Here is a 20,682-nt window from a genome sequence, read left to right as displayed (position 1 = left end):
TAGATAAATATACTGGAACTCAAAGTTCTAAGTCTCATCTCTTGCTTGGTCTAACCCCTTAAAGCTTTCTGCTAATTTCATCATTGAAGCCTTCGCCCCTAAGATAATTCTCGGGGCCTTTAACATCTTTTTTCTTTCTCTCAGTAGATTGGACCCATCGGCCTCGGATGCTAGAAATTACATTGCTGCCCTTGACTCCATATTTAGCGGTAACAGTTGGCGCCATCTGTCTTCAAAACTTTCCCTTAAGAAAAAACAAACCTAATTTAATCAACTAGTGTCCTTGAAATGGATAACAAGCAAGACCCCGTCCCTAATGTCCGAAACTTAGTCATGATTGACCAGTTCGAACTGGTCCTGAATAGGCTGGACAACTTGGCCCAACGATTGGACAACATAGGGCATCTGGCAAGAAGCTACCCACAGGGTGGCTGCCTCGTTGGAAGCCATGGACAACACAATGGGCGATCCGCCCGTACCCCGCTAAGCCAGTGCTTGGGCAACTCAGAGAAAGTCGATCCCTCAGAGTCAAATAGCAGCAATCGACGGGCTAGCAAACCCCGTTCCAAGACCCCTTGGCTCCCTAGCCAAGGGGCCGGTCCCATGGGGTCCTACGTCGAGCACAAGAACCTTGATCGTCAACACAATCACGCGACAACCAGTTGGGTCGATAGTAGGCGCTTGGGCCACTACAGTCCCCCTCCAAGGGCGGGAGGTCAGCACCACGCCTCTTCCCCACCAGTTTTTGACCTTCCCGACCTCCTCAACGACCATCGTACCCACAAGGCTCAGGACGTGTCGGCGTCTGAGCATTTCGAGAATGGGCCCGACCCATCGTGCATAACAAAGAACTAGGACTAGGCCGAAGCGACGATGCCATATGTTGAATACTGCCTTGGAGATATTCAAGCACAAATTGGTGCCCTTCAAGATCAACTTCAGCAAGCGAAGGAGGGCCGAAAGTGACGCCTCCACCAATTGTCTGGCCTCTTCCAACCGAATGGAGGCATTCATAGATTCCATCCTCGACCTATTGGAAGGTGTTTGAGAGAAAGCCCAAATCAAGGTTGCGGCATGCCGACAAAGAATTGTAAGATACTACAAATCCCAAGTCAGAGAGCGTCACTTCAAGGAAGGCGACATCGTCCTCAAAAAAGTCATGGTTCCTGAGCCCGTCGTCGAAAAGTTTGGCCCAAACTAGGAAGGACCCTACAGAATCAAGCAAGTAGTAAGACCTGACACCTTTTGGCTAGAGTATATGAGTGGAAGACCGGTGCCTCACACCTAGAACTCTAAGAACCTCCAAATGTACTATCAATATAGTTGTAAATACCTTGTATAGGTTTCCCTACCTTTTCCTTCAAACCAAACACAACATTAGTGGAAAATCGTAAATGAAAAGTGCAAGTTCCTCTCACCTCGGATCTTTCTTTGTGTAAATGTTCTCGTCCCCTCCAACTGCTAGGACCCCTCGGCCAACCGACCGCAGCATATAACCTTTTTTAAGGTTATGCACTCAAACCAGGTGTTGGCCCCAAGGCACACGACACTTTGCGAGTCATACGCCTAGTTGTCTTTTGACCTTCTGTGACTAAGGCAAGAATTTCTAGGCCAGGACCTCGGTCTTGGCCTCGGCCTCAAAGACCCTTAAAGAAGCAAGTCTAGCCGATGTCAGCCAATTATTTAATAAAAAACACGAGGAACGACACACTAAGTAGCTGACACTTCCCAACAAGGAAACCACTTGTGACCTCGGCCACAAAGCCTCTATGCAATGACGCACTGAGCATGATGTCTGCCTCGGCCACAATTGACTTCCCTCTTTTACGCTAAGGCAAAGAGTTCAAAGACTTTGATACGAATGACTCATGGTTTTGGCATTAGCCTAAAGGACTCTAATACGGAACATCCTCACGAAAAGACTAAGTAAATAACACTTTCAAAATAAAGAATTACTTTATTAAAGGATAGCAAGTTTCTTTACAAAGATGCCTCGTCGGGGGAGGCATTAGTCCTTTGCACATAACAAAGAATAAGAAGAGAAAAGAAGTAAGAGAGAACATCTTTTGGCAAGAAACTTAAGTTACATTTACTCAAGTGTCTTTACAAAAAAAGCCTCTTATAGGGGAGGCGTCAGCCCCTTACAAAAAAGAAAAAAAAATATATATATATATACAAGTTTTAGGGGCATGCAAGCCCAAACAAAAGAAAACAAGAAAAAGAATTGGTTTTTAACTGAAATAACCAAAAATAGAATAACAAATTTTGATTTCGGTTATTTCGGTTTTCTTATAATTCGGTTTTGGTTCAGTTTTCATTTTTTTTTATTTTGGTTTATTCAGTTTGGTTTTTAACATAACCCTACACATGCCTATCAATCTACCTTACTATCCTTTTAGTTTAATGGGTCGAGTTAAACGATAAACCTGCTTAGGGTCGGATTAGGGTTAGATTAATTCTAGTGTGGGTTTGGGACCTTTGGGTTTGGGTATTGAATCGATAACCCGAGTTGGGTTCAGGTTTGATCGATACTACTGATTGACCCACCCCATCAAGTTTAATTTCATTTTATTATTTCATATAAAATAATTATATACATCAACATTTATACATAATAAAATTTTAAGATTTTGTTTTTAATTTTTTATCTATATTGTTAATTTAGTTTAACTTTTTTTTTATTTTTTTTTTCAATTTTTCTAAAATAACTATGTCTCCCACGGCCCGACCCGGCATGGGCTCACTTGGGCTCGTACCATAGGCTGTGCCAAGCTTCCTTTTTGAGGGGTTCTGGGCCAGGTAGGCATAGCCCACCCAGGCCCGCATGCTGGCTGAACAGATCCGCTATAGTGTGGGCAACCAGAAAAAAGCATGACCAACATTGCACCTATACTTGTAATTTGTTATTAATTTTGATCCCATAGCATTAAATTTTAGGGTTTTTTCATATTTATTTTGGTTTTTAGAAATTAAACCTAGTAACCTAATAGGAAGGTGGTAGCTGGATCAGCTGGTAAAATCACTGGAGTCTAGAGGTAGAATTCAATTAGGTGAATGATATGAATGAGATTTATAGTGACCCATTATGTAAAGATGCCAGCTGCCTCATCTGGTAAAGTCTATTGATGCAATTCAAACTGACCTGGGAGGGCTCCCCATAGAGGGCGCCTGATAAACGCCCCACATGCACTTCTTAGCGTGCATTGGAAACATCTCCCGAAGTTGTCATTGGGAGAAATTACTAATACACGATTGGGATATTTTGTGGGGCATTTGTGAGGCGCCAAGGTTTAAAATTTCGATATGATACGTCCGATACGAGGTGTATTGTATCTTTGAAAAATAGATACGGGATACGCATGGAAATTAGACATTTTGTCTTTTTTCATGCATATCAGACCCGTATTGGGGTGTATCGGGGTGTATTGGTAGCATATCGACGAAAAAGATACGACAAAAAACTAAAAAAAAATTAAAGGGGGAAAACAAGCTTCTTTTCCCTAAAATAAGCCTTCTTTCACCCCAAGTGATTCTAAAACTCCAAACTTTATTCCAAAGTGTTAGATTTGCAAAAGTTTGCAAAAACAATTGTGAATCGTTAATTTTTTTTAAAGATTTTTCAAAATTTGAAAAAATATGGCGAAAATAGGTTTTTCTTTTTCAAATTTTTTATAATATCTTGCGATTTATTTATTTTTCTTGAATGTTTAAATTTATGTTGATCTACATTTCTTACATTCAAAATCACAAATTTTTTTTGTGTTAATCAGTAGATTTATGAAAATTTCATGAAGATATTTGGGGAAAATATAAATTAACAAAAAATTTGAAAATGTAATTTTTTCTCTGCCTATAAAGGCTAAATATGTTTTAGATCTATGAATTTATCTATCATATCTATAGATCAATTGAAATTTCTTCTTTAATAATTATAATTTTTTATTTTTATATTTTTAGAATTAAAAAATAAATAAATAATTAATTATATTTTATCATTTGATCACAGTGATTGAATATATTATAATTCTATGGATGATCTATCATATCAACAAAGCAATTGAAATTTCTTCTTTAATAAATATTTTTTGAATATATTATATAATGTTTATTTATTTTTTATAATTTTTGGAAATGAATAATAAATAATAAATAATCATTAATTATATTTTCACATAAAAGTTGTGCCAATGCATTTTTTATAGTTGGATAGGAGAGTTGGGTTTTTCCCATCCCATAAAACATTAAAACTTAAGAGTTATAATTTATAAATTATAGTTAAACATAAGATTTTTAATGAAATGATAATTAGTTACAATATATTTCTTCATAAAACCATTAAAATATATTAATTTAATGTATATATACCTCATTGAAGTCTTATATTTAGTGTTGTTGATGTATTTTTATGATTTATTAAAGTATTTATAGTATTTTCAAGCGTAACTTATTTCTTTTTCAATACGCATGCGTATCCCGATACGTTTCTTAAATTCTCTGATACTTTGAATCTTGTAGAGCAAAGATGTAAATTCTTTCGGGATTTGCTCAAGCACCAACCTTACATCAAATTTCACTGTGTATTGAAAACATATTTCTATGAATAATAATACACAAGTATACGAGATGTTCCCGATGTGTAGCTGGAACGTGCTATGAGGTTAATGTGAAGAACCCAGATTTCCTACTCACTTTTTCTCTCCACTCTCTACCGGTCGTGAATATGAGTAGGAAATCCCGTGTGTAGCGTGAGACGCCTTCAGTGAGGAGAAGATTTGGACTATTTTTTTTTTTCTTTTGCTCCTTCAATGACGAATAAATGCATTCTTATTGGTCCAAGTCAGCAGAGAAACCGTGTCAGATTAATAAAACAGGACAGCTTCAATTCAACGGATTTTACAGTCATTATCTCCTCTTTGATCTCATCTTCTTCAAACAAAATAACCAAACCTTAGAACTTTATTCATTATCTTCCTCCAAAATCTTGATAGATTTCTATTCTTTGTCTTCTTCCCAACCAAAACAAATCAACTCCATTTCAGTCTTCTCCATAAGAATCTAAAGATATACAGAAGAATCAAAGGATATACAAGCATAGGAACCCACGAAACTGATAAAAAAGGAATGGCGCCCAAGAAACATAAATACAATAAGTCAGAGTGCAATCAATATTGAGCGCAAAAAGATAATAGATTCCAAATGTCCGCCCAGATGTGTGCAAGTGGTGTCTTGGAGTCCTCAGTAATTGATCTGCCTTGCATAATAGCTTTTGAAGCTAAGGCTATGTTTGATTGCAGTGCAATTTTATTTACACCAGTACAAATGTATGGGAGTGCAAATAAAAAAATGTAAATTCTTGTTTAATTTTGTTTTAACTTTTATTTTATTTTGCTTGTATCTTAATTTACTTTATTTGTACTATTATCAAATAAAATAAGCTAAAATTTGAAACAAAAATAGATCAGAATATACACTCAAATCATTTACACTGCCATGGTTTTTCATCAGTGCAAATTTATTTGCATTGCAACCAAACACAACCTAAAGCTCAGTTTGAAAAACGTACAAATACAAATATATACAAATATACACAAAATATAAGATTTTACACTCTACATATTTGCATTTGTACGCCTTCCAAATGGAGCCTAACAGAGAGAATTAGCTATTAAAATTTCCTCATTCAACCAAGATTGTAAAGGAATACTTGGATGACCAGCCACAAACCTTGAATTGTGAATGCCAAAGCGATTGGCCAAAAAGATTAGGTCTTCTTCCTTACAATCTCCTCTTCACACTCAATTAATGCGTAGGATATGCAGGTGACTTGATGGAGAGGCAAATGCAGGAATAGCGTGAGGAGTTTGAGATAAAGTTGCTTTCATTAAGAAGAAAGAAAATGAACTGAGTTAAAGCTCTAGCTGGGATGCAACTCAAGCAGGTTGGGTCGGGTTAAAGGTCAACTCAGGTCCAACCCTAAAGGTGCAAACCTCAGTTTCAGCCTCACCCAACCCACCAAGTTTATCAATCTAGTCTCAACTCCGAACTTAGTCCAACACAACTCAGGTTGGATCGAGACTGGGCTTAGTTAGGTTGAATGGGTTCAAAAGAGTTTATGAATACATTTTATATGATCATTTTCATTGAACTTTGTGGCCCAATTTAAGAGTATAATTGATTGAAAATATGTATAATTTTCATTCAAAAATGAACATATACATGTTATATATACATTATACAAAGTATATAACTAGAAAAAGATTGTCTTAAATGAATATAGTGTGTATATGTTCCTTCAAAAAAATATAATGCCTGTATGCATGTATTTGTTCGGGCATGCTTTGATTGGGTTGGGACTTGGGATGGGCTAGGGTTGGTCTTAGGCTACCTGAGGCTTCAACCTAAGCTGAACCCAAGTTTAAGCCAGGCCCAAGTCCAGCCTGCAACCCAAAAATGGAGGCCCAACCTGTGCAAAAACTTGGGTTGGGTTTGATTGGGCTCGGGTTAGGCCCACCCAAATTGCACCCCCTATATTTTAGTTATGGGTATTGTGGTTTGAGAAGATGGGGTTGGCGGGTAGTAGGGAAATGACAACGGCTGAAACTCATCTCCGTTAATTGAAGTTGTCCCGCTTTACTAAACTGGTGTGGCTTCTCTGATGACTTGGACCAATAAAGATGCGTGGAAGGACACAATCCTCCTTGATGGGAGGAGCAAAGAACTCGACTTGGGTCAAATGCCGCCTTCATCCACCAAAAGGATGTGATGAATTGGTGGCGAGTCTGGTGACCTTGAATCTTGAGCTCTTGGCTAGTTGCTATTTGCTATTAGTTAAGGTCATGCTTGGCATTGATGTCATTTTCTGAGAAAACGGTGTCATGTAAGTGCCACATTAGAGAAAATGATGCTTCAAACAATGCCCTCTTGTTTGGTGCCGTTTTTTCAGAAAAAAAATGTTGCTGCAGACCACACCTTTGTAAATTGGAAAAGTATGGTCTGAAGTAATACCTAATTCGATTTTTTTTTTCTGAAAAAACAGCGCATTGCTGCCAGCGGTGCAATAATGTTGCATCATCTTGGACGTTGGATAATATAGATCAATGTTGAAAATATTGTTACCAGTACTGGTACCAAACAAAACCAGTATTGTTTTCTCAGAAAATGCCTATATATCAGCATTGGTTCCAAACAAAAAATAAACACCATTTTTTAAAAAACGATACATACAACTCCACATGCCCAGCACCGATGCCAAACACCTACTAAGTTTTTTTTTTTTTTGATAAGAAGCTAATAGTGAAGTTAATACCAAGCATTTGTGAGCCCCATGGCTGAGTTAACCTCCAAAAATGGCTAATACTCCAATAGCCCTCGCATCATCTCCCTCTCCCCTATCACCTCCCTCCTTTGCTAAAATATCAATTGGCCTTTGGCACCACATTTACTGAAATAAAAAAGAGAGACAAATAAGAAAGAACCAAACCCAAGTCACTTGAGCTTTGGTTCTGTTGGAGGCAATAATGACGCCCATCCAATAGCACACCAAACATTTTCAGACACTTCCCAGCCAAAGAAAAATGTTCACTGGTCTCTACTCTTTAGGATATCACAGCATTAGATATAAGTGAGACAAGGAGTACGAAGCCACCAACATGTCCATAACTAGATAGGCCGTCCCAAAGCTTTGTTTTTTGGTAGAAAAGGAATTTCATTAACCACAAAGGAGAGAACAAACACTACAAAGAAAACTAACAAAGTCTGGAGTAATCCCAGAGTAACAGATTAGAAAGAGCTAAAGGAACAACAAAACTAGAAACAAAATGAAAAGAAAAACCACACTTGGCCGCTCCATGAGCTACCCTATTCGCATCTCTTGAACATAACTGAAAAGAGAACCTTCTTCTAGTTGCCACTTCTAAGATATCCCTGCAACAAAAAACTATATCTGGATCTGCTCCCAGCCTCCCATACCATTTCGAATACAAGCATTCACAAGATTTACACAGCTTCCAACAAAGCTTTTGCCTCCGCCACAAGAGGAGAAGATGCGTTAACATCTCCAAAACCTGCTGCCCAACATCCCTGATAATTGCACAAAACAAAACCAGAAGAAGCTTTCTTTGATGACAAAAAACCTGCATCAGTATTCATTTTCAAAGGACCTTCATCAGGGGCCTTCCATCACGATGCTTCATTCTTCGATCTAGATTTGGAAGATCTTCCCAATCTCTGCTTTTGTCGATACACAAAAAGGGCTTAAGTTTTCCTTCTCAAAAAATAATAGATTTCTATCTTTCCAGATTTTCCATAAAATGATGGCCATAGCTATCACTTCTTTGTTAGCAGCCCCAAGAGTAGAAAAGATGGTATTAAGCCACTCTCCAAAAGAAGAGCAAATTCTACCAAATTCTGGATTGATACCTGAACTCGAGCCCAGCCAAATGCACTTCACTTTGTCACACAGGAGGGCATGAAGAGGTGTTTCAGACTCTTTCTCACATCTTTCGCAGATGTCAAAGTCAGGTTCGCATCCGCCCCCCACTGGTTTGCACCCCAAAAACATCCCACGGATTCAGTCATGGTTTAAAGTATCGATACGATGCATCCCGTACAGGCGTATCGTATCGTATCTTTTGAAAAAGATACGATCCAAAATGCCTGTTTTCAAGTGTTTCGGACCCCCAACTTTTTTTAATAATAAAAAACATATTTTAAGATTCCCAAAATTTGAAAAAAAAAACGAAAAAAAAAAATGTTTCAACCGTTTCTAAGTACCGATACAATATGGCCGATATGCGTATCCTACCGTACTTTGAACCTTGCTCACAGCTCTCCATGATCGGACAAATTTTCTTCATTCTTTAACCGCTCTACCAGCACAAGCTAGAAAAAAACCTTCGCTTCCCCTCACAGAACACTCGTCCCCTCGCGGAACACTTCAGCCGTCCCAAAGCTGGAGATGACTGAAATGCAATTAGTAGTTAGAGCATACATGTCAGATTGGTGCAACTTTAACAACTTAATTCTTCGATCAGAGGTACAAGTGAAAACTTGGTATTCCCCTCACAGAACACTCTTCAGCCGTCCCAAAACTGGAGATGACTTAAAATGCAATTAGTAGTTAGAACATACATGTCAGATTGGTGCAACTTCAACAACTTAATTCTTCGATCAGAGGTACAAGTGAAAACTTGGTATAAGCAGAAGTTTCCTTCTCTTGTTTAACAAATTTAGAACAAATCATTTCTAGAAAATGACGACCAAGAAATATAAAATAAATTATAGACATCAAACTCACGCACATTTCCCCATACTAGCAATCTTATTTTAATTTGTTGAGCAAGTCACATGGTTGTCTCCTGCTCACAACAGACAATAAAAACAAATATAACAGTGTCTGTCTACAGCATAGAAAATAATAGTAGTAGTGTCTAACTGTCTAAGAGAGAGTATAGACAAAGTGTAGCGTGTGGGCAAAACAGGATTATCTTAGGCTCCTCAACGGCCCATTGTCTGTTCCATCGGAGGGATCATAACCAAGATAGGCCGACCATTGAACCCAGGATGGGGCAGCCTACGGCGGAGTTCTCGCCCTTCCTGGCAAAGGGAACAAGTGTGGCAGAAGAAGTGAGTTGCAAAGTCACATGCCGATTCGCATTGCTCACGTTGCACTTCATCCTCCATGACACCCCTGCAGCACCCACATGACCTAGATAGTGCTTCGCAGCTGCCCTGTTCTCGTCATGACCAAGAGGGAGAATAAGAGTCAAATAATATAAGTGGATAGCTCAACTTCACAATCCACACCTTCACCTTCTTTTTATTTTTTATCAATAATTTAAACAAAGAGTATTAGTTATGCAGAATCTGTTATTAGCTACCACACCAATTTTATCACAAATCTTGCAGTGAATATCGATGAAAACCTAAAATTGATGGTGCATAATACAATGTGCATCTGGGTCTAAATTATACGGCATGATTCAGAATTAAAATGGGACCAACATCATTATAAGTATTGGAACCTAATATGCACATAGTAATTCTTTTTTTTTTCAACTCTTAAAAAGTCTTCAGTGTGAGTTTTTTAGTTGACTTTGGAAACTAAACTAGATTCAGCTTGTGGCTAAAGGATACAAGTTACCTATTTAAATTTAACAACGTACTGACTACAAGAAAACTATAGGTACTCATTTTGTTTGGGATCCATAATCCACTTGGCAAGTCTTTACCTAACAGGGATAGCGATGGGCTATCCCTGTTGTATAGCGCCGTGAAGACAAAAAGAAAAAGAAATACAAAATTATTTTTTTTAAATTTGAGCTAGCTTTCTAGTCTGATTAGGAAACACCATAATTTTAAAGCAAGAGGGGGGGGGGGCTGGGCACTCTATATCTAAGTCCTTTTTCTGACCGGGAAGCCTAGCTACATGTTTGAAGGAGCCCTCCTCTATATATATAGTAGACTAGTTAAATGATCCCATACTCAGGGACGCTATACATACCTATTTTGTCTGAGACTCACTATCCAATAAGTGGATCCTAAGCATTTAAGATGGGTTTTTTTTTATTTAATTTAGGAGATTAAATCAGGTTTGATTTTAATCAAACAAACCACTTTATCTAGAAGAACAGAAGTCACACCAAAATAACATCCTGAAAACTTTTATGACAAGTTTTTTTTTTTAATGGGAAATGATAACTTTCATTAAAAATAATGGATAAAGATTACAACTGCCACCATCCAAGGGCCGGATGGAGAATCCTTTGACAAAAACTGTCTCATAAACAGGCCCAAAACAACTCTTGCCTATTGACAAAATAATGGATAAAGATTACAACTGGGAAATGGTAACTTTCATTAAAAATAATGAATAAAGATTACAACTGCCACCGTCCAAGGGCCGGATGGAGAACCCTTTGACAAAAACTGTCTCATAAACAGGCCCAAAACAACTCTTGCCTATTGACTCCTTGCTTTGCTAAAGCATCAGCCATACCATTTGCTGATCTTCTTGCCCAATTAAACCTTACCCCAATCTCCCTTGCTAAGCTTGAGATTTCACTTAGCTGTTGTCTGAAAAGCCACATGCCCAAGCTTCTAGTTTGCAGCCAGCCTATTACCAGTTTGGAGTCTCCCTCCACTTCTAACTGTTGCATTCCCCATTGCTTTGCCAATCTGAGACCTTGGAGTAAAGCAAAGACTTCTGCCCTTGGGGAGTCTCCCACCCTTACAGGGCCAGCACCCAGCACTCTACCCCCTCATCTCTGAAAACACCCCCTATATCCAAGGGGCCTGGGTTGCCTAGAGAGCTTCTGTCTAGGGGTGTCAACGGTATTCGAAAATCCAATTTCGAATTCAAGATTCAACATTATCGAATAGAATTCGGATCATTCGAATATTTAACCGGTCAAATTCAGATATCCTATTCATACCGAATAGCTAATTGGATTCGAATTTGGATATGACTTGATTCAATTCGATAAATATCCGAATTCGATCGATTATTTTATTCTTATATATAATATATAAAATTTTTAAATGTTTTATATAATTTATATATATAATAATTAAATTATATAAATAACTTATATATTTATATACTTTATATAAATAAAATATTTATTAATTACCTGAAATAATTAATTAGTAGAATTCAAATTGAATCAAATTTTCAAATATTTAATTGGATTCGAATTTGAATATTGATTTCGAATCGGATTTGGATATTGAATTCTTTTAATTGGATTCGAATTCAGATATTACCTGATCAGATTCTAATTTGATCCGTTTCTAACATGAGTTAGGAAACAATACAATTTTTAAGTAGGCTCTCCACATTGTGCATCACTGCTACCCTAACCCAATTGATCCACTAACTAGAGGTCTAGCGTAGGGGTGAGCAAACGGTTTATTCGATTAAAAAATGAACCGAATAAACCAAAATTTTAAATGAAAAAATGAACCAAAACCAAAATTTTTGGTTGGAACCTAATTTCAACACTATATATATTATACAATGTATATAACAAATAATATATTTCAATACATAATATAAAACAATATAATATATTTTATACATATTATATATGTATTATATGTTAATATATATATATATATATATATATATTATAGACAATAAAGTTTGGTTAATCCGGTTTTTTGGTTAACCAAATTTCTAAACCTAAAAACCGAAACTGAAACCGAATAATGCTCACCCTTGCCATAACACTTTGCAATACCCAAAAGAGAGTTGTCTCCACTTCCAAGCATGGGGGGCCAAGTCATAGTGATGACTCCTAATGCACATGACTCCACCAAGTCAATTTTCACCAACTCCTTCCCATGATTTATTTATTTTTATTTCTTTTGAAGTTGAAGGGGTACACAACTGGGGTAGCCCATCCCCCAACCTAATAACCCCCCCCCCCCCCCCCCGCCAAATCCATGTGCAGGCAGGATTCAATCCCAAGTCTCCACTATGACCAGCAGGCAGCTGGCACCTTGCATGATTTATCGTTTTTTTTGCTATAGAAGTCACGCAGGATTAGTGAAAAAAATCCTAATAGGTCAATTAGGAAGGCTCCATAGATAAATAAACTAGTGGAAGAACCTTTTGGCCTATCTGAATTGCCCATCAGAGGACCTCAGCATTGACTATGTACATAAACCCATATAGCCTACTTTCTATTGGAGTTTTACCCTATTGATATAAGCTACCCAAGTTATAAATTTGTATTTGTGGTTACAAGCATAAACCCATGATAAACATAATGTGACATTATAATTTATAGAATTCTAAATAGTAACATGATTCCCCGAGCCAACTCCACTCCTGGTGTTGCCAAGCTAAGTTAAGAAAAAATCCTACTCCAGTTATTCAGGTTTCCCCGAGCCAACTCCACTCCTGGTGTTGACATTATAATTTTTTAGACTTCCCAGTTAAAAAAAAAAAAAAATCCTACTCCATTCATTCAGGTTTCCTCTAACTTGTTAAACACTGAATTGGTAATCTAAAAAAATATTGTCCTACTCTATAAATTCAGTTTTCCTCTCACTTACTGAAAACCAATTTGGTAACAATTTTTAGCAGTGCCCCATGTAGACAACCAGTGGCAATTAAGTGTAATTCAATGCCAAGAATCTACAATCTTCCACATCAAACTGGGATCACAAGAGTAATGCTAGCTGGCAAGGGACCAGTGGTCAGGACTGAATCATGCCATCCAAAAACATTAGAATCTATAATTTTTAAAATAAACCTGTGTGGAGCTTCTAATATTATTTTTTTGCATTTTTTATTTTAGTGAGATGAACAATCAAACCAGAAATTTGAACTATTAACCCATGACTAAGTGACCATAACAGTTTCAGGTCTGATCCAAGTCTTACAAATTTGAATTTTTTCATGAATAGAGACAATAATGACATACTAATTTGCATGGAAAACAAAGATGCTACCATATATTTCTGCTCCATCTCACTCCTAGCAGATTTTCTGTTGTTTTTTCATATTAAATATGGATTCTGAGTTATCTAGTTAACCATGCATAATGCAAATAAAACAGCATAATAATCCATATTAACCAGATACACAATTATATTATGCAATCAAAGACTTTTAACATGGTGGCTGGTGCAGGTATCATGGTCTTAAAGTTAAAACAATTCAAAAACGATCATCAATTACATAATCTGGAGAGTTGTTTTGCAACAATCAAATGGTTCAAAGAAAATAAATAAAATAAAAACTGAAGCAAGCAACATATTGTAATCATTAGCAAGATCAAACATAACTTAGGCAAATAAAGAAAACAAATTTCATTTCTAGATCAACATATAACTTTTATAAAAGAAATTAACATAAAAACTGAATGGTTGACAAGAATTATCGCTCCATAAAAAAGTTGGAGAATCTTACCTCAAGGTTGAATTTCTTACGAATAGCTGTGCGGCTAGGATAAGAAAACCATGGTGCCAGGAAATTCCAACCAAAAAGGGAACTCCCAAGCAGGTAAAGACCAGTGTAAGCCAGGCAATGATTTGCAAAAGTCCCTGGACCAGATCCTAGTCTCTCCACATTACTTCCATATAGCATACAAGGGGCAAAGCTTCCAAGAAGACCTGATCATATGATCATTCTTGTTAGAATATAAGTGACCAAGAAGAATATACCTGAAGGTGCTAACAAGACAAATAAGACTGGATGCTAAAACATTTTAGAAGCTGGAAAAGCTTAAATTTTAAGAGGCAAATGGAAAATAATAGCTTCTCCACCCATTATCTTTAAAAGTTATAAATATAAACTAAATAAACCCTAAAAAAATAATCTGCTACAATAAGACTACACAAACATCGAAATGCACACATTGGTAGTATATACATATAAATAGTCACAACACTGGATCTTTTATTATTTTTTGTCATCACATCCTGACTTTTGATTTTCTTTTCAAATAACCATATCAGGATATGGAGGTAGCAAATTTTTTTTTCATTTCCTTTTGGGGGCTACACAACAGTTTGTAGCCCATCCCCAACCCATAACCCCCCAACCCAGGTGTAGGCGGGATTCGATCCCAAGTCTCCGCTACAACCAGCAGGAGACCTTACCGACCAGCTGGTTGGCACCTTGCAGGATATGGAGGTAGAAATGCCAACAAGGTGAACACCATACAGGATACAAATATAGGATAAATTATGCAATAGTTTATTAAAATTGACCATTTATTCTGATGACTCAAGTCCATTGGCTCTGGATCATTGGCACTGTGGATTGCATATTTGGGACCTAAATTAAGAAAAAAAAAATCTCCCTTGGGCTTAGGTGAGAATTATGCTAGCTTAGGTACAATATTATCGATGTGGTGAGGTAATGACTAGTTCTTTTGCCCTCTCTAGTTGATATGATGACTAGCCTAGACACTGACTAGTTGATGGAAAAAAAGATATGTTCTAAATTTAAGATATTGACACAGCCTCATCAGTGATTTAAAAGGCGCACCTAGGCGCACAGGCAAGGCGCATTTCAGGGTATGCGCCTCGCCTAGGTCCTAGGCACAGTCCTTTCAAATGCGCCTTGCGCCTAGGCCCAGGCATGCGCTTTTTGAAAATTGATGCTTTTTTGCCTTTTTTGAACATAGCGGCTGGGCTGGTGGCTTCGCCCCCGTGCCACACCCCTCAAGGCAAGCCTAAACAAGTCAAAGCTCCGAGAACCCCCAATTTGGTAATGTTGTTCATTCATTCATCTTAATAAAATGTCTTCTTAAAAACACTATAAAATCATTATTTTTTTGTGTAAACTAAGAATTTAAGAGCTAATGTGGACTTGTTTAGGCTTGCCCCAAGGGGCGTGGCACAAAGGCGGCTTGTAGAATCATGAATGTAATATGTTTTACATTACATTAGCTACATGAAGTAATGCAATTGAGTGAAAAAAGAGATTAGAGGTTTTAAATGCTTGAAAATGTTTTATATGTTTGATTTTATTTTTAAATTCTCATTTGAATATGCTTTACATAATTACATCTTATGTTTATGTATTTTAATTTTAGATAATAGGTTTTTTAAAACATTATTTTAGAATTTAAGTTTATATTTTTATTAATATTATGTTCAGTATTTTTTATTTTTGGCTTTTCTTTGAATTTTCTGACATTTTTTTTTATAATTTTGCGCCTTGCTTCAAAAAGGTGCGCACCTCGCCTTACGCCTCAGACGCAAATTGACCCCTGCGCCTTGCACTTTTAAAACACTGAGCCTCATAAATAAGTTAATAGATAACGGCTATGCATTAAAAGAATGGCATTGAACATTTAGTTTACAGTCTTTGTTTTGAAAACATTAAAAAAAGGTTAGGCTGGATAAGTTAGGGTAGGGAATTGCAGCCTTTATTTTCCAAAGAAAGAGTGCTACTTGACTATTTTATGTGCCCTTTGTTTGTGTCTTTGTGGCAACTCTGTACCAAAAGACCACAACTTAAAATAACTCCATTGCTTTCTTTTGTTTTATGCCTTTTTTTCTATTTTACGTACCATCAGCCAATTATATTCCATCACAAATATTTCAAACAACAGCATGAATATAACAAAATACAAGCATATTCTATATCATTTCAAATAATTAGAAATACAAGCAAACCAATAATGCTTTATAATAACTTTATGGTTCATTAAGTTGATTAGCCATTGATCTCTAGGTGCTCAATCGTCCTAGGGTACTGCATTATGAGTAATGGACTGACTGGTTAGTGATGCAATCAGTCTGGGTCTCAACTGCTTATGTATACTGGATCTGAATTCGGATGAGTGCAATGCAAGGGTCATGAACCAGAGCCTGGACAAGAAAATTCAGCTTGGCTCAGTTCATTCAGTGCCCTAACTGAGAAGTTTCCACTTTTCTTTTATCAATAACAAGTAGCTTAATTAAAAACTAAGAAACTTTTAAGTACAAGAAAGGGGGAGGTAAACTGTCCTAACTCCCTATTCACCCCTTGCTTGGCTAACCCGTCAGAAAGTAAGTTAGCAGTTCTCTTCACCCAACTGTATTTCATCTCATTGTCCCTAGTTAGCCATTTAAATTTTTTCCTTTCATTTCTGTAGTTCCACAACCAATGTTGTCTTCCTTTAGCCATTTCACCACCACCTCGAGTCACCTTCGAGTACCCTTCTGATGTTCAACAAATCTCTTGCTCTTTGGAATCCTTCCAAAGCCACAAAGACCTCAGCCCTGAGAGAGTCACCTTCTCCAATTGGGCCTGAGAACATGGATAGGATAAACCCTTCCCCATTCCTGAACACTCCCCCAATACCAGATAACCCTGGATTCCTTATGCTACTGCCGTCAAAATTCAGTTTTATGAATCCAGAGGGGAGAGAGGTCCAAGAAGGACTTGGGACCCTCTTAATCTGGGCAGAGTTAGCTATCTCTTTTCAATTTCTCAGCAGGCCATCCAAGGAAAAATTTGTGAATAGGTCCAGGGATTTCAGCCAATGTGCCACCCTTATGTGGATCAATTCTATTATGTTATCAATGCTTCTCTGCTTGTCTGAGAAGATTCGTGAATTTCTTTCTTCCCAATAAAGACCAACATACTGCCGCCCTAATGCATCTCCACATGATCCTTCCTCTTTTCATTGGCAACTAAGGGTTTCCACTTAGCAGAAGTGAAAACAAAATTCATAAAATCATGATGTGATTGAAGTTATGCTTTATGCAAAAGGATGCACAAGGCATTGATATTAGAATGCTGACAAACAGGTAATTTATTCAGTCCAGAATTATGAAGTTTGAGGTAAGTAATTCGTATAGGATCCTTTTACTCGGCTAAAGAGAGACAACGTGTTCAGCATATCTACATCCTTATCTTTCTCATACTTATCATCAAGACAATTTGGAAAAAGAGAACAGGTAACACACTAGAGCCACCAACTTCTAATTACTGGTTTTTCTCTTTTTTATTTTGGAAATTAGTGCCGCTCAGCATGCGAAAAAAACTCAATTATGAAATTTATGGGCTTACGGACACTAGAGTTTCCCCGCATAAAATTACAAGAGAATAGGCTCATAAATTTCCCTACACCCTAAATTAAATCTTCTGTCAACTCTGGAACTATGAACAACATAAAAACGTAACCGCGGAAAAAAAATACCCTAAATCTATAATACATAACAGAAATCACTATGACCAAGAAAGCCTCTCCGTAATTTAATCACAGAAACTAAGTAAAAAAAAAAAAAAAACAATATAGTAGATCAATCGGAACTGCGGAAACTTACAGACTTCGAGATCACTGCTACAGAACTCATCATTCCGCCCAAGACAAGCGAAAAGAGAGGAGTCCCAACGAGCACGAGCCACCGGTTCACCGACCACGCTTCCATGCCCTAACGGCAAACCATCGACAGTCCATTCGGCACTCCCACCGCAGCTGTGTCCAGATTCCGTCGCTGAACGTTTCTCGTCGTGCTTGGCATTTCCCTCTCCGTCGCCTTGTTTAATCAAAAGAGGGCTTGATTCTTCTGGATTCGCCATTGAAGCAAGCCCCAACGCCTAACGGATGCAGAGATAAAAGAACGAAGAAGGGGAAAAAGAAAAAGGAAATGATTACAGATCGAGAGTCGATACCCCTGCAATGGTGGCAATTACAGATTACAGGTGAAAAAAATGAACGAGCCTATCAATTTCGGTGCTAATTAATAAGCGTAGGCCAACTGGACAAGTAGGTAACTAGTTTCAAGTCTCACAGACTCTCACTGCAGCTGTCCACTACGACGGATCCTGTCAACCGTCTGATGTTTCTGAGAAAGCCTTTTTAACAGACACATGCAGTTATCTCATTGGACGTCGATCGAATTTTCTGTACATCCTCTAACTACACTACAGAGTCCTGACCGATAACGTGATCCATCCTGTCCGTCAGTCATAGTGGACCCCAGTAGTTTGGTAAAAGATTAAGGGGGAAAGGAGATGGATAGCTACGATTTGTGACTCGTGAGTCGTGATGTAACTCTACCCGCAGCTGCAACGTGGCCAAAGTAGGAATAATCCTTTTAAGATATTATATATGTATTTTGCATTTTTTTGGTAATCATGTCTTACATTATTTATGGCATATGTCTATCATACCGCAAATAAATCGTATCTGAGAAACTTGTGATCAATCGACCCGTATCATAAATGTATTAACCAAATAGCTGGTATTTATCGAAAATTAATGGGTGGATTTTGATCGGTAAAGCTCTTTTGGTATCATCTCTCTATGATATCATAATATATATAAAATTTTACAATATATTTGCCATGCCATACATGATATAATTTATTATATACAATAAATTTTTAAATAAATATATCTTTTAATCTTGATTATATAAGTGATATTAATTTTTGCCAAACAAGAAAAATGTTATGTTAATTTTTTAAATATAAAGTATTAAGTCATAAGACACAAACATCAGGCTCAGGTCAGGTCTAGGTAGAATTAGTCACAAAATCGATTATTAATTGGGTCAAAATCATAGATCTAAAACCATCCCGATTAATAGTCGAGTCTATTGGGTTCAAATCTGATAGACTCAATTATACTAAAAACTATATTTATTTACTTATTTATTTAAATAATAACTTAAATTTTAGATTTTGATAACATAATCTTAATAAAATGACAGAAAATGTTAAATTATTTATATGTTAATAAATTAAAATAATTGATTTTAACTCCGAATCATTTGAAACAGGCAATAACCGAAACTAACCCAATTATCACTGGGACAAAGTCATAAAACCAAAACCATTATAATAGATTTGACCCATCCGCAGATCCGACCCATTTGGAGGGGAGGCGGGGGTTTTCTCAGTCCTTGTTGCAACAGATCTAGTGTCCTCACATATGGGCGCCTCACAAGCACATTCATCGTGAATTGGGAACATCTCCCGTGATTAATAACTAAATACGAGAGATGTTGATGTGCGTATAAGATTGGTGTGAGGCGCCCTGTGTAAGGAGCAGATCTATAATCTAGTACCTTCCAGGATAATGACCGTCGACATGGAGACATTGTTTATGTATTGCTCCAGCCACATATATTTGAATGGAGAGACAAGAAATACAGACTCCTCCCGAGTCCCGAGCCGAGGTAAGTGATTGTTAACCGGATCGACGTTGCATCAAAAGTAGCCATAAAAGTTTCAATTCTCAAGAACTTTCCCAACAGTTGATTGTACACAATGAGACGGAGCGAGGTAGTTGGATGTCTTTCATTCTGAATGGTAATAAAAGAAAAACAGCTCATACTTAAACCCCATTGAATGCTTCGAGTCGTCTCGGCTCTGTCCATACTTGGACAATAAATCTGAATCAAAAGATTCACAACAACAATAAATCAAAATGGGGGATTACATTTCACAAATGAGCTGTCCGGATCCGGAATACGAGTTTTCTTCAGCTAAGAGACTTTGACTCTGAGACTGAGATAATCTCAGGAGTTGTAGCTTAAGAAAGATAAACACTCCAGTCTCCAGAGTTGGGCAATATGTTAGTAATTAAGAAGAGACGCCTAACTACTAGCTCTAGATAAAGGGATCGAAAATTCGAAACTGACGTTTCTGTAGTCGCTCTCTTTGGCGGAATACACCTTGGCTTTGATTGAGTTCCCACTTCCCACCAGGTCTGACCTATTAAATGCGAATGACAACACGAGAGGTGCTGTTTTAATTAATACCCATCATAATCACTCAACCACCAATTGTAATTGTACCGACTGAACCATTCATTCTGTGTGTTTGTGTATGTGTTTTTTCTTGATGAGAGTAGATTATTTAATTTGATGACCCCCCGTAAGACCGGAATGATGCTAGCCATTACATGGGCACCGCCATCACAAGAGGGAATTACCGATACATTCGGGCCCATATGACCCTGAACCAGAATGTCTGGATTCTGGAATCGCGCGTTATATCAATAATAAATTATAATTTTGTTTTATTTTTTAAGGAATTTTGTCACACCGGAGATTTTATCAAAGATGCTGATGGTTTGAGCCAGCATTCCCCCTTACACAAGACGGTTGCTTGGGCTGTATTTAGATGCGATGTAAATCAAGAATCGATATAAAATTTACATAGATTTATTTTTGTACGCGTTTGATAAACAAGTATAATTATTATTGATGTAAAACCATACT

The 20,682-nt window shown here is 37.2% G+C and overlaps 1 protein-coding gene across 1 annotated transcript; it reads right to left on the bottom strand.

Annotated features, from left to right (window-relative positions):
* Positions 1-9,137: 9,137 nt before the first annotated feature.
* Positions 9,138-18,168, bottom strand: LOC104594797 (cell number regulator 8-like). Its single transcript, XM_010255273.3, has 3 exons — positions 17,776-18,168; positions 13,919-14,121; positions 9,138-9,729 (listed from the first exon to the last, which is right to left on the bottom strand). The coding sequence occupies exons 1-3, from the start codon at positions 18,029-18,031 to the stop codon at positions 9,496-9,498; spliced, it is 693 nt and encodes a 230-aa protein (XP_010253575.1). The 5' UTR covers positions 18,032-18,168; the 3' UTR covers positions 9,138-9,495.
* Positions 18,169-20,682: the final 2,514 nt, after the last annotated feature.

The sequence above is a fragment of the Nelumbo nucifera genome, chromosome 2, assembly GCF_055504915.1.
Source record: "Nelumbo nucifera cultivar China Antique chromosome 2, China Antique-T2T, whole genome shotgun sequence".
In the NCBI taxonomy this organism is placed as follows: Eukaryota; Viridiplantae; Streptophyta; class Magnoliopsida; order Proteales; family Nelumbonaceae; genus Nelumbo; species Nelumbo nucifera.
The sequence above is the reverse complement of the archived record's forward strand: the minus strand, read 5'-3'. Positions and strand labels throughout refer to the sequence as shown.